General features: G+C 47.1%; 2 protein-coding genes across 6 annotated transcripts in view; one reads left to right on the top strand and one right to left on the bottom strand.

Moving 5' to 3' along the window:
- Positions 1–11634, top strand: part of CBL (Cbl proto-oncogene) — a 49752-nt gene extending 38118 nt beyond the window's left edge. Inside the window, exons 11-16 of the mRNA XM_082200949.1 lie at positions 128–505; positions 1922–2016; positions 3536–3691; positions 4994–5097; positions 5453–5635; positions 7480–11634. Of these exons, the coding sequence (XP_082057075.1) occupies positions 128–505; positions 1922–2016; positions 3536–3691; positions 4994–5097; positions 5453–5635; positions 7480–7763 (1200 nt within the window). The 3' untranslated portion in view covers positions 7764–11634. The remainder of the gene's footprint in view (positions 1–127; positions 506–1921; positions 2017–3535; positions 3692–4993; positions 5098–5452; positions 5636–7479) is intronic.
- A 1748-nt stretch (positions 11635–13382) lies between these two features.
- The window catches only part of MCAM (melanoma cell adhesion molecule), a 57446-nt gene continuing 55860 nt past the window's right edge, over positions 13383–14968 (bottom strand). For all 5 annotated transcript variants that reach the window (XM_082200965.1, XM_082200968.1, XM_082200966.1 and 2 more), the window contains one exon: positions 13383–14271. In XM_082200965.1, coding sequence (XP_082057091.1) covers positions 14242–14271 — 30 coding nt within the window. In that variant the 3' untranslated portion in view covers positions 13383–14241. The remainder of the gene's footprint in view (positions 14272–14968) is intronic.

Raw genomic sequence — 14968 nt, 5'->3', positions numbered from 1 at the left:
CTGTTTCTTGTTACCCTGCAGTTGCTACCGGGATCAAGTTTTTGTGGGACACCAGGATTCTGATTGCAAGCTTAGACTTCACTTGCCAGCTTTCCCCATCTTACTTTCTGGACTTTGTTTCTCCTAGGCTGCACCCGGCTCCCTCCACAAGGACAAACCTTTGCCGATCCCTCCGACGCATCGAGATCTCCCCCCTCCGCCACCTCCGGACAGGCCGCATTCCCTTGGGCCCGAGAGTCGGTCTCAGAGGCGGCCTCTGCCCTGCACTCCAGGAGATTGTCCTACCAGGGACAAGTTACCCCCTGTGCCTTGTAACCGCCAGGGGGACCTCTGGTCGTTGCGGCCAATTCCGAAAGCTCCAGCTGTAGCCCTAAGCCCCAACGAGCCTTGGGCAAGTCGGGAGTTGACGAACCGGCACTCGCTTCCATTCTCGCTGCCTTCTCAGATGGATTCCAGAGCTGACACTCACAGGCTCGGGAGCACTCTCAGCCTGGACACCCCGGCAGTAAGTGCATCTCCGGCCAGCAGCCGTGTTCGTTTTGCACATTCATATGCCCTGTGTGGAAAATTGCTGCTCTGTATTATTCAGACGCGGGTGGCGCTGTGGTCTAAACCACAGAGCCTAGGGCTTGCCGATTGGAAGGTCGGCAGTTCAAATCCCTGCAATGGGGTGAGCTCCCATTGCTTGGTCCCTGCTCCTGCCCACCTAGCAGTTCAAAAGCACGTCAAAGTGCAAGTAGATAAATAGGTACTGCTCCAGTGGGAAGGTAAACGGTGTTTCCGTGCACTGCTCTGGTTCACCAGAAGTGGCTTTGTCATGCTGGCCACATGACCCGGAAGCTGTCTGCGGACAAACGCCGGCTCCCTCGGCCTATAGAGTGAGATGAGCGCACAACCCCAGAGTCGTCCGCGACTGGACCTAATGGTCAGGGGTTCCTTTACCTTTATTATTCATTAAGTGTTAGCCCAAAGATTTTGGAGGAGGGAATCCAGCTCCTTCCCGCTGACCTAGTGAGATCTCACAGAACAATGTTTGCCTGTGAGTTGGTTCATAAACTTAGCTGGAACTCCTCTGGAGGGGGGGGGGTGAATCAGTATCAGTTTTATGCCTTCCCCACCATGTGTGCAGCATAACCAGCAGAGATGTAGGCTGTAGACCCTGACATCTCTGGGAACTTATCTCACCTTTCTCATTCTGTGCATGAATGGAAAGGGGCAGGGTTGCACAAATGGTGTGTGTATTTGGCTTGAAATTCTCAGGTCTCCTGTGTTAGGTGAATGTGTGCAAGTGTCTGTGGTCTCCCACCCCACCTAGACACAGAGAAGGCCTAGAATGAACTGGACTGTAGCATTACATATTAAACTGAACAGTTAACATGGAAAAACTCCTGTAATGCCAGTTGGACTTGAGTTCTTTGAGTGGGCTAGGAAGCAGTGTGAAGAGTACTTGTCCACTGAAACCACAGGTACACACACCCAACAATGACGACTTGGGTCGTTGGAGGCACAACACAAGAGCAATATTTTAGCCACTAAGCCAACAGTTTCTGGTTTGTCCAGAACATCCCTACTGGACTCAGGGAACTGTTTTTTTATAATCTCACTGAACCAGCTTCCTAACACTGTATGCTTTACCAATAATAGCAAGCAGCCCATAATAGCAAGCAAGGAAAAAAAGCTTGGGGTTTTTTTTTACCCCTTGCCCTGCTTGCTTGGTCATATTTTTTTCAAGCAAGTTTCCAGACAGTAGCTGTTTCGAAATTGCAAAGCAAGTCTTTCTGACATACGGCCCTTTAGATTGGGTAACAAGCAACTCCTAGGAATTCCTTCTTACCATGAAAAGGTAAACGTGGGCTTCGTGGGGATGTCTCCCTTTTCTTTCAGACCATCTGCCAGTGCTGGTATTTGATTTGTCTTGCAGAATCAACCTGGCGGGGTCCCAACTGGCTCAGACAGTGAACATTCTAAAATAAAACCTTCTTCTTCTGCCAACGCCATCTACTCTCTTGCTGTAAGGTATGCTCTGGAGCGGGGGCTTCGCCGACAGAAATTTCCTTGAATTGCAGCCAGTGTACAATTGATGTATACCAAGAGTCATCAGTGGGTGCATTTCTGAGATGGATTACTGCACAGTCATACCTCGTGTTGCGTCCGCTTCATGTTGTGTCTTTTCGCGTTACAGTGGTGCCCCGCAAGACGAACGCCTCGCGAGACGAAAGGTCTTTTCGTTTTCGAGTTGCTTCGCAAGACAAATTTCCCTATGGGCTTGCTTCGCAAAACAAAGCTTGTCCCCGCACCCCGGACCTCTTTTGAAGCAAGGGGCGGCGGGGAGAAGATCGCTTCTCCCCGTTGCCACCCCCGCAATCTCCGGGGACAGAGGGGAAGGCGCGCGCGTGCCTTCCCCTCTGTCCCCGGACCCCTTTTGAACCAAGGGGTGGCAACGGAGAGAAGCGATCTTCTCCCCTCCGCCCCTTGCTTCAAAAGAGGGGACAGAGGGGAAGGCGCGTGCGCGCCTTCCCCTCTCTCCCCAGACCCCTTTTGAACCAAGGGGCAGCAACGGGGAGAAGCGATTCTCCCCGCTGCCCCTTCCCTTGCTTTAAAACAGGTCCGGGGACAGAGGGGAAGGCCCGCGGCGCTTCCCCTCTGTCCCCGGACGGTCTCCATAGGAACGCATTGATTGATTTTCAATGCATTCCTATGGGAAACCGTGCTTCGCAAGACGAAAAACTCGCAAGAAGAAAAAACTTGCGGAACGAATTAATTTCATCTTGCGAGGCACCACTGTATGTCCCGCAGCAACCCAGAAGTACTGGAACAGGTTACTTCCGGGTTTCGCCGCTCATGCATGTGCAGAAGCGCCAAATCAGACACAGTGCTTCAAGTTGCGGGCATTTCGCGTTATGGACGGGCTTCTGGAATGGATCCCGTCCGTAACACGAGGTACCACTGTATTGTATATGAATGCAGACCTCCAGCCTTGCTAGTTTCAGCATGTGGATTCTCTTGCATTTGTCACTTACGGTGCTCCTTAGAGGGGTAGTGGGTGGAAATATAAACTAAATAAAATAAAGTGCAGGAACTATAGAATAGATCAGATATTTTACATTAATCTGGCTGAATTGGAGATTTTAAAGTTTTCTTTTATGTTACTCTGTTTATGTTTTTGAGTTATTTCAATCCCAAAAATCAGTCAAAATGTCCTGAGGACTCCCAGAGTTGTAAATTTATAAACCCGTCTGGAGAGTGGTTAGAGCATCGCAACCCTAAAAGGGTATAAGAAATCAGTTTATTGAAACTAACCCTCCTTCCCCATTTACCCACGAGGCTCTGAGGCCTCTGCTACCTGACAGATGCCACCATGGCACACCTTGAACGGCCCCATTCACACAACATGGCACAGTGTTGCATTCCTAGAATCTGATTTTTGAGCTGGAAGCCCCTTGTTTGACACTTTGTTCTCAGAGAGCTGATTGCTGCTATTTTGTCCTCGTTAGATGTCACTGTTGACTGTGAACCTTCTCGCTCTCTCCTCTAGACCGTTGCTTGTGCCAAAGCTTCCGCCTGGAGAGCACTCGGAGAATGATGAAGACACAGAGTACATGTCACCCTCGTCCTTGCCTCTTGTGCCCCCTGGCGCTGCTGTACAAAAGCCAGAGGCCAAATTGCCCTTGGAAATGAGTCAAAGCTCACGGTGAGGAGGCCCATTCAGGGCAGTATAAGGGCTCCTCCACAATGGCTGGATTATTTACTTGCTTGCCATTGGGTTTATTTATTTTCCCATTTCTAGATTCCAAAGGCTCTGAGTAAGTTGTGATACTTAAAAGCAACTACTGATAAATTACGGATTTATATCAATACTCCATTTGAGTCCCACCTTGAAAGTTTTGGCATAGCCTTTGAAAGACAGCCCATCACCCAAAAGTTTCTTCGTTATGTCCCTTGATTTATGTAGTATTGCCATCTGCAGCTGAGTTGCTTTGGATCTGGGTGTGGCTTCCTTTTGAATGTGTCCAAACAGCTGCTGCAGAGTGAGATTCATAAAATATTTTGAGGCAGCTGTCAGCCCCTCCTCATAGGGACGCATCCTTCGTTTGCCTCGCTTAAAAATCTTGAGATGATTTTGGGAAGTTATAAATACAAAAGGATATTAAAGATGTATTATGCTAAAAAAAAGGAAAAAGCTCTGACTTAGTTTTGTATGGCAAATGTTTGAAATTCAGTTTTGAATACGACCAAAACAGAGACTTGCCCTGCTAGGGTGATCTAGACCCTTTGGGATGGGCGGAACCTCTGGTCCTCCAGAAGGACGGGACTCCCAACTATCAAGAGTGATGGGAATTGTTGTTCAGCAACAACTGGCAGTCCACAGGTTCTGAAGCTTATACTGGTGTGGCAAATGCTTGCTCTCCTCACCTCATTTTGTCACTTACTTTTTAAAAGGGTGTGTTGCATTTGTATCTAATGTACAGTCGTACCTTGGATCCCGAACGCCTTACGAGTTGAACGTTTTGGCTCCCAAACACCGCAGACCTGGAAGTGAGTGTTCTGGTTTGCGAACGTTCTTCGGAACCCAAACGTCCGATGCCGCTTCCGATTGGCTGCAAGAGCTTCCTGTAGCCAATCGGAAGCCACGCCTTGGTTTCCAAATGTTTTGGAAGTTGAACGGACTTCCGGACCGGATTCCGTTGACTTCCGAGGTACCACTGTATTGATTTTCCATTTCCCAAAAACAACTCAACACGATACACAAGGTTTCTGTGTAGGAGTAGAAAAATACAGAACGGGGCCTTGGTGTAGAAATGTATTTGAAAATATGGTGGTGAGTGATGCTTCAAGGTTTGCACAATGTGGGGGACAAATGGAGCACAGTTTTGCTAGGTGGTTGGCAGTATGTAGCCCAGATATGTTCTGGCTGCTGATGGCCCTGTCCTCCTGCAGGATCCAGCCGAGTTCCTGAAGCCAATGCCCTTTCTTTTTCTTCTTCTCTGCTCAGAATGTTGGATTGTGACCAGGAAATGGACGGGTGCACCTATGAAGCAATGTTCAACATCCACTCCCAGGCAGCTCCTTCTGGCTCTGAGGCTACCAATATTCCTGGTAAGTTCCCAGAGGAGAAACATCATGATTCAACCAGGAGAAATACCACAGACGAGTCCTCTCACTTTCACCGATGGGATTTTTGCTTTACTTAAGGAAATCAGGGTGTCAGTAAAAGAGAGCCTAATATAAAAAAAAAAGGTGGATGGTGTTTCGCAGCCTGTGACACTGGGACAAGTTTTGCTTTCCTTCTGTTCGTTGCACTTTCTGATGTTTGTGCAACATCCTCTGTTTTGGATTTTGGCTGTGGAGTGTCTCCCTTTGAAATGTTTCCACTCGGACGAGGTCTGCCGGAACTGGGGCTGGAGCCAAAGGTGTCTTCCTTGTTTTATAGTTTCTTGCTTTTTCTTTTAAGATGGAGGGGATGTAGCCGCTGCCAATGCCAGCAACGGCCCCGAGGAGTCAGAGAACGAGGAAGATGGTTATGACGTGCCCAGGCCAGCCCTCCCGTTGACTCTGGCTCGCCGCACCCTTTCAGATATCTCCAATGCAACCTCTGCCTTCAGCCGGACCTCTCTGGATGGGGAAATCTTATCAGGTTCGTTGGTTTCATATGGTGTTTCTGTGCTGCCCAACAACAAAAGTTCTTTGGGTGTTTTAAAGCATCAATCAAATAATAAAGTACAAAATTGAGACCACAATACAAAAAGAAAGCATAAAGGTTTAGAAGCAGAACATATAATCAATACAGGCAACTCCCCATTTACGCATGTTCAAGGCACATGCGACCACACACACACACACACACACACACACACACACACACCGCCATGAACCTGGAAGTGGCACAAAAAGGTGCAGAAATGGTGTCTAGCAATCCCACAAACTTTTGCACCAACCTTTGAGGCCTGTGAGGCACTGGAGTTTGAGCAAGGAGGTTTGGAGGAAGCATGTGCAGTGGAGTTTGGTGGATGTTTTGTGGTGGTTGTTTATTATTATTTATTTTATTTTGATTGATTGAATTTATATACCGCCCTCTACCCTGAGGTCTCAGGGCGGGTTTTTTTTTTAATGGGGTTTTTCAAGGGCTTACAGAGGTTTGGAGGGCATTTGCAGGCTTTTTCAGTAGTGTTCCCAGTATATGTGACTTCACTTAAATGCGTGGTGCCTTGGAACGTAACCCCCTGCGTAAATGGGGAGCTTTCTATATAAGCAGTGGAAGATTTTTAACTACATTTTTTAAAATGCAGAAAGCCTCCCCCCACTCAGGACTTAAAGAGATGAATAAAATGCCTGGAATAATAATAATAATAATAATAATAATAATAATAATAATAATGATGATGATGATGATGATGTTGATGTTGATGTTGTTTTATATTCATTTATACCCTGCCCATCTGGCTGGGTTTCCCCAGCCAGAGATAGGTGCCAGGTAAGCCTTTGTGCGGAAAGCATTCCACCAGCAGCCTGGCATCAGGGCATCCTTTCCATTTTGCTGCATGGTAGGTCTTACAGGCCAGCCCTGAATTCCCCTCTTGCGCAGTTCCATGGCTCGTGCACAGTGTCGGGCAGGAGCATCTGCTGTGGTTGACAAGCTGGGCTCCACCTGTTGCCAAGGGGATCTTTTGCACTAGATTTTGATGCTGCAAACCCGCCGGTCCCACATCCCAACTTGTGAGAGAGCCGATCCGTAGCCCTTTGTGCTCTGGAGTGAGCTCCGAGAGGGACTTGCGCATGTTTTTCTTCTCTTTGTTTGTAAGAGAGGCTAGGAACTTGGCAGGCGATGCGGTTTTGAGGCGTTCCTTTTTCTTGCGCTTTCTCAAGCACTTCTCAGAATGCCTGCAGCACGAAGGCTACTTCTGCTTAACATCAGCACGCCAGATATGACGCAACCTAAACCACAAAGTTTGCCATTTTTCAACCTCCCCGGGGTGATAAGAGAGGATTAATAGTCAATTTCAGCTGTTGAGGATAACTATTGCGTTGATGCAAGTAGCACCAAATTTAATTGAGTTTTGATTCCAGGTAAAATATGTGGCTGTTCCTCTAAGCAATTGACTAAAGTGGTGTATCTCGCCTTGCTGATGAAGTTAGCGTTTCGCCTGTTTTTACTCTTTAGGTTGTACGTAAATAAAATAGTGCTTTATTGTGTATTAATGCTCCTGAACAAGGGAGACCAGGTTATAAATAAACAAATTGGCTATCTGGGTGTTCAAGCTGCTGAATATCTGAAATCTGTGAATCTTTCTGCATACAAGGTTGCAATTATGTTCCAGTTAACCATAGGATTTAATGGTGAAGAGTTAGGTCTTGTGAAAGAGAATTTCGGCTGCAGATTCCCAGATGTTCAAAGAGCATAAAGCTGAGGCTGTGTGACCTTTAAAAAGTACCTGTCCTCCTGCCCCCGCTCCCCAAATCATATAGTTCTTTCTCTTCCAGGTTTGTCTGATGGCTCCCAGGTCCCAGAGCGGCCTCCGAAGCCCTTGCCCCGGAGGATAAACTCTGAACGCAAAGCAGGCAGCTGCCTGCAAGCTGGTGGAGCAGGGCCGGCCCCTGCTCCCTCCCCGCAGCTCTCCAGCGAGATTGAGAACCTCATGAGCCAAGGCTACTCATATCAGGACATCCAGAAAGCCCTCGTCATTGCCCATAACAATATCGACATGGCCAAAAATATTCTGCGGGAGTTTGTCTCCGTCTCCTCCCCCGCTCACCTAGCCACATAGCACACATCCCTTTGGCCCTGCCTGGGACACCCCTGCGCATCCAACCTGCCTGGGCAGTCTCCTGCCCAGCTTCTACCTAGAGGAGGCAACGGGCTCCGCGAGAGACTTCCTGCGAAGGCAGGCTTGCCTCGACAGAGAGTAATCGGTCATCAGGGTTTCATGCGATTCCAGGTTTCCAAGCAAAAGGAACGAAACGGAGCAGATAGGTGCGTCCTCTCCAGTCTGTGTGTCTTTTGGAGTCCCTCCCCTCTTGGCCCCTCCCTCCCGCACGTCCTCGTTGGAGGGGGCGGTTGTGTCGCTTTGGAAAGACCTCTTGGTTCCTGTGCTGGTGGACAAGGGGGCGGGAGCGGAAGGGCATTTGCCGGGGTGTCTTGTGTCGTGCTGTGAATTAAAAGGGGATGCCAGTCTGTCGAATGGCGTCTCCACCTTTCTTGTGGCGTGCCCTCCTGTGGTTCAGGGTACTGAATCGGGGCCTCTTTGCTGCTGTATGTTTTGGCTCAGGCTTTTTAGACCACCTGCTACCGGGTACAGATTCTCGACTAAGGAAGTGGTTTTGGTAGCTTCCTTCTGCTACAACACCCTCCCTCTCTCCCCCCACAACTCCCCCAAATGTTCTCCTTGTTCCCTTTCTACATCTCCAGTCATTTCTGGCTCCTCCTCGGTCTGAGTCAGGCTTCTCCTGTTGCCAGCATTAACCTGACGCACACTGGATTTTAAGGCATTGGAGATGCAAGACTTCTCGCCTGTGCTCAGGCTGCTGCGATAATTGGATGTATCTGCACCCCCCAGCTCCAAGCATTCTGTGCTGTCCTGCTTTTACGTAATCGAGGCTGTTGAGGACTGGAGCAGCTGCCCTTTAACACACCCAGAGCTGCTGCTTGGTAAACGTGGCATGTCATCTTCGTAGCATCTACAAGTCCCGTGGCCATCGGATCCATTATTTCCTTTCACTTCCTGTGGATGAGAGTTAACTGTGCTGGATTACTTATGCATTGATGTGGGCAGCTGCATCCAGCATCTGTGGAAATAATTTTTGACCAGCTCAGCAGTCAAAATGCAACAATTCCCTGCAGGGCTTTTGTGAAAGGGGATGATTCCCCAACCCCCGCCTCCTTTGCTCTGCTTGTTGCATTTTTCTTTTTAAAGTTCAGGATCTTTTGACAAACAAGTCGAAAGAAACGGTAACGGGAGGGGAGGAAAAGAAGAGTGTGGCTTCTGAATGTTGCTCTTGTTTGGGCAGGCTAATGGAGGTTTAGAAAGATGAATTTGGACCTTGACGGCCACCGTCTGGCTGATGGACAGCAGGCCACCTGAATTTAGAGGACACCTTCCCTCTTCCATCCTCTTCCTCAAGCCTTCACTAGTCTCCCCAATTACAGCATTAGTCATGTGAAAATTTATATCTCAAAACAAGTTGCATGTTTGGTTTTCCCTGCAGTTGCCCTGTTTAAATAGGCCTGGTTCCTCTGCCCCAGATAAGGATACTAAGACTTTCCCCCCAGAAGAGGGGGGGGGCATAGAAAGAGGCTGCTTATCTTGTGTTTCTCTCTAAATGGGCAGCCTTGCTTGTCCACGAGCGCTTGGATCCCTGGGGAATAACTGCAGAGGACGTCAGAGATGGCACCAGGTTGTGCAGGTACCGTGGATGCACCTAGCTGGCACTTTGTTGTCAGCAGTGCTGTTTGAATGACACACTATGAAGATTTGAAGACTGGCAGGAGTTTGCTGTTGCCTGCAGTGGTCCAAAAGCAGAATTTTTGACCTGGCAGCTGTGGCCCTTCTCTTGCTGCCCAGAGAAAGAGTTGTCAGTTGCCAACACCTCACAGAGGCTTCAGAAGCCCCCTCCATACATGGGACGGGCAGTGGCAATGTCGGTCTGATCTTGCTGCTTTCATGTGAAACACTGTGAAGATGCTCACCTAGGAGGTCTCGGCTAGAGTGCATTTTGAATAACTTGATAGCATTTAGGAGCAAGTGAGCAGAGGGCCTTTGCAACAACTGCAGAGTAGAGTTGTGGCCAGGCAGTTTAGGAACCAAGGGGGCTGTGCAATTTCAGAGTGTGAAATGTTGGAGCAACCACTGGACGCTCCTCTTGGATATTTCTTCCCACATCCGGGCCACGAACTCCACATCAGTTTTGGAGACTAGTTTGGTGAGGACTAGCTCTTTGCAAAGCTGATTTCCTAGCCCGCCGGAGAAGCTGTTGGCATAGCACTGGAAACTCGGTGGCAGTCAGCCTTAATCTCCACCTTTGTGCAAAGCGGCAGCACCAACTTGCCTTTGCAGATGGGCCTCTGCAGATGCTCTCCACGCCCTGAGCAGGGCCATCCTTGTTTCGGGACGCCTTCTGCCTGACAGGAACACTCCACATACTATAGCTGACTGGACTTTACTGCATGTCTCCTTTTTGTCCACTTCTTGTGTCTTACATTTACATGAGAACTTTTAAAGTGGCTCTTTCTCCTCGAACCACATGAATGTCTTTGTTTGCAAGCACAAGGGAGGCAGAGCGAAAAATGCCTCCCGGGGTGTGTTCCCTGCTGCTTTTAAATTTTTTTACCTTATTATGTTTCCCCCCCGTGTTTCTTAATCTTTAAAAAAAAGAAAAAAGGTTGACTTATTTTACTTAAAGCCAAATGTATAGTGCCTTTTGATGGGGGGAATGCTCTATCTCCAATCTTGCATCTGAAGAAGAGACAGATTTAAAACTTGACCAGGGAAATCCATGGAGCTGCTCCTTGGAAGGAGAAAGCTGTCGCCCCAAAGCTAACATAGTGGTGTGTTTGTTTTTGTGTGTGTGTTGTTCAGCCTGAACAGGTTTTCTCTACCTTAGTTCTTAGTGTTGGGGAGTTGTTCGTATTGCTGGCTGCCCTAAGCTTGAAGGCAGTAATAGCGCAACTCTGATGCAGGATTTTGACACAACCAGTGTGGGTCACCCAAAATATCCCAAATTGTCGCCTCCCGCCCCCGTCCTTTTTCTTTTTAAAAACAAATGAGGCTTAAGACTGGAAGCAAAATACAGCTGTACCTCCAGGCACATGTGCCAAGTTTCCTGTCAACTTCCGAACCTCTCTGTGTGCGGGGATGGAGTGCAATCTTCTGGGATCTTCTGTTGAGGCTCCAGTCGATTCCCCCACATAGTTTTGCAAGGAGTTTCCTGTGGATTTTGCCCTGAAGTATTAAATGTCCAGTGCCTGTTCAATTTGCAGCGTCCGTTTTGCAAATGCTGCCTCCCCCATCTTAGAGCTGCATATGCATTTGGGGTATGGGTGTGCAGCTTTACGAATGTCACTTCTAGTAGCCAATTTCGGAGCAGTGCGACTTGCCATCAGCGGCCCTGTTAGCTCACTGATCTACAACCGCTGCTCTCATGACTAAAACTGCAAGGCGGGGGGTGGGGGGGTTAGGAAAGCTGAAATGCTTAATGGATAAATTACCTTTGAGTGGGAGAGAGAGGTTATTAGTAGCTTTATTTCTCCTGAAGGTTGAGAACCAATTTTAATATCAGTGTTAAAAAATAAATGAATTCAGATTTTCACTGACTATTTTAAAAGTTATAATAATGTCATTAATATAAAAAATATATTAGCAGTATTTAATCCTTTCAGAACTGTAAAGAATAAGAACAGAGGGTAAATATTCTTACAGAGTAGCTGAGCTTTAAGGTTCATTTGGTCTAAAGTCCTCATTTTGTTCTGCAAAATGCATTGTTAATGTTTTTAGAGGTTATACTAATGTTATTTATTTTTTATTTTTCATTCTTGTAAGCTGCCCACGAAAGAGCTTGTGGAGGATTTAGGGTATTTCATGTGTGTCAGTAAAATAAAAAAACAAAGTTTTATTTTTAAATAAATTTCTTTGTTGTAGCATATTGCTTCTGTTGTGTCATTTGCAACTCCAATGAAATTGGGCCTCTTATCTTAGTAAGTTTTACGTGTGCTCAAACTTCACAAAAGTGTAGACTCTGGCTGTCTCCCTGGAACTGATGCTCCTTGCCTTAGGATCTCTGCTCACATTCCATCCAAGTCAGAGCTGTGCTTCTAGGTGTGGGTTGTATGATTTGGTATATTTTAAGTGCTCAAAAAAATATTATTATGTGGCTTGGAAACCTGTGACCCCCCCAGATGATGTTGGACAATGACTCCCATCCTGTTGGGAATCACAGAATTGTAGAGTTGGAAGGGACCTTGAGAGTAATCTAGTCTACCCCCTTGCAAGTTTAACAGCATATGAAGTACTGCAGAAATGAGGACTAAACTCCGGCATTCTAGTGACCTTTGCCTTTTCTGTAAGCTGGCACCCTTAAGTCAATGAAAGATAAGGCTTTCATTGGGACAGTGTTTGTGGGCAGGACCCAATGCCTTCTGCAATTTTTCCTATGCCCCCACCAGCATGAGAGGATTACAATTCCTTCCCTTGCCCACAGAACCTGGTTTCACTTACGATTGTGACAGAACTCCCACCCACCTATACAGAAATGCCAGGCAAACATTGCTTACATTGATAGAAGTGGAGAGGGGAAGATGTATGTTTAAACTGAACTAATGTTCAGCAAGAATTTTTAGACACAATACGTCATGTTACCTGCTAATCCATGCTGTGTGAATCAGGTTTTTTAAACCTTCAAGTGCTTTACAGTGACTGATATTTTCTCCTTGCCATGTATTCCATTCATTAGGAAAGAGCCAATGCGTGAAGACTTTAGCTTTTTATTTTTCATATACATATATATATATAAACCCTGCAACTCAGACACTCTTAAATTTACACACATCAACAAAAATATATAACAAAAGCAATTTTTTTTGTTTGTTTGCTAATTTTATAGCTTACACGGAAAGCGCAACACCCCTTTCTTTCCCCCGTTTTTGGTTGATGAGTTTGCACTTTTTAACCACTCGGAAAACAAAGAGTGTCTAAAGCAAAACCTTAACTGTTTTACCCAGTTTGTGTTGAAAGCTGTTCACTTCTGAGAGGCTTTGAGGGGAATGGAAAACTGAACTCTGCAGGAAGTAATTCCGTACGGAAGCAGCTAGCTACAGTATTTCTGTCTGGTGTCCATTTAGAATTCTGGGGTGTGGACAGAGAAGCAGAAAGCTTTTCTTAGGCACTGGACCAGCATGGTGAAGTACGGCATCCTGTAATACTTCCTGGCATGTTTAAGGACGAAGAGCGTTGTCATCAGACCTGCTTTGAAGGCTGCATGACAATCTCATTTTGGTACAGGCACCAGCTTCCTTCACATTCTCCGTGCATCACCTGCTGCTGCTATCAGAGCAGAGCAATTAAAGATGAATTCCAATGCACTCGATCTGTTAGCACAAGAATTTACACTTCTCTCTTCCTCGCCCCCTGCTCTGGAGGGTTGAGAAAACAGATTTTTTTTGGGGGGGGGGGACCACCAGGGAGGAAGCATAAATCCTTGTGCTAACAGAGCAGGTTCCTTGGTGCTACACTGAAATAAAACCCAAAATAATTGTAGAAAACTACCTCATGTGCTTAACATCCTATTTTAGTGCCTTGTTTCTCCTCCTGTGGCCTAAGGAGAGGCAGGACTTCCAAAGACTGGCAAGTGTGTCACCTGCAGCAAGGTAACCCAGAAGCTCTGTGGAAGGGGTATTTGGGGGGGGGACAGAAGGGACAATAACCTACGTTCTCGGGTAAAAACAAGTGTGACTATACAGTGTTTGTACAAAAAAGAGACTTTATTCCTATCATAACATCTGAAGTGCAGAGAGAACCACCTCTCTGTACAGTTATCCTTTATATTAAATTGGAAGTAAGCAGCACTGACTTCAATGAAACTGAGTCCCTGGTGAGTGTCCTTAAGACTTCTTACCTCCATTCCCACCCCACCCTCTGCCGTTTTGAGGGCTAGGGCTTCTGAAGCGCAGCTGATTCCTTCAGCACCTTGCTGCGAAGAACAGCAACAGTTCAAGGAACAGCTGGGGCAACTCTGGCTTTCCACAAGTATTCTACATGCCAGATGGAGCCAAATCCATCACACACTCACCATTCTCCAATCCTGTCTAAAAGGTAAGATTTTTAAGTTTTCTTCTCCAATTTACCAAGTCTCAATTAAAAAAAAAAACTTCAACCAATTCAGCTCAGCAAGCGCTTGGCTGTTATATTTTTTCTTTTACAAACTGACTGAAGCCCCATACAATTATGGTAGACTATATGTTCCTCTACCTGCCCCCGCTCAAAACCCCCTCCTTAACATGGGTCCTCTAAAGGGAGTCATTTTTAAACTAAGACTCCCTTTTTTTTGGTCTGAAAACTGCTGATTTGCTTCAGCTGCTTTGTCCTTCAAAAACCTGAGGGTGAGGTTGCAAAGTATTATTTGCTGTGGAGCCATCTTGTGCCTTATTTGCTGCTGCTGTGCATCTGAAGACGTATGACCGGGGGAGCAAGAGGGGTGGAGGCATCGAGAAGGAACAGGAGAAATCTTCGAAGGGGCACAGCTGTCTCAGCTTTCTCAGTTCCTCAAATCGATGTATTTCTCTCCCTTTTTAAAGCAGCAAAAGAAAAAGAGAGTTACATTGTGATTATGGCCCAGTAAAATACAAGCACACCCACTTCTGTTGTCCCGCGGTGTGAGATAGCCGAGGTAAGATGATGGCAGCCGTTTTGAATGAGATTGCTTGACTGGCTTGGAGGCACAGTAAAAAATGAAAAAGCACATGCAGGACCATTTTTCTGTATTGAAATAGAGAAGCTCCTCCGGCTAGACTGCAGGAGAGAGGCAAGAAAAGCCCTCCCATAGATGGTTGCTAGAGAAAAGCTGAGGGGAAGAGAGAATGGGGCTGCATGCACACTGTCCACATGGAGCACAAAAAGCTGCTTGATGGGAAGCTGGCAGGAGGGGCACCTGCCAAATGCAGGGAGCAGCAGGGGCTAAAGTTGCTGGATCAGGGAGACCTAAGGGGAGGGGCAGAGGGGCGTCTGCTGACACTAAGAAACACACTTTTGGCCCATGCTAAAAGGTATGGGGGAAAGGCAAGAGCTGTACCCCTTATGCACAGAGACAGGCTCTTCCTGCTTGGACATCTCAGCAGTGGAAAATGCTAAGCTTCCCCTGTTCAGTTCACTATCAGTTTATGAAGCAGTGGTGGGCTTCCTAACGTAACCGCAGCACATTCAGGAGTGGGACGGGACGGGGGGCAGAAGGGCATAGCAGCTGGGGCAATCTACACCATGGGTTA

This window comes from Podarcis vaucheri (genome assembly GCF_965113315.1).
Source record: "Podarcis vaucheri genome assembly, chromosome: 15".
In the NCBI taxonomy this organism is placed as follows: Eukaryota; Metazoa; Chordata; class Lepidosauria; order Squamata; family Lacertidae; genus Podarcis; species Podarcis vaucheri.
This window is presented reverse-complemented; position numbering and strand designations above follow the sequence as displayed.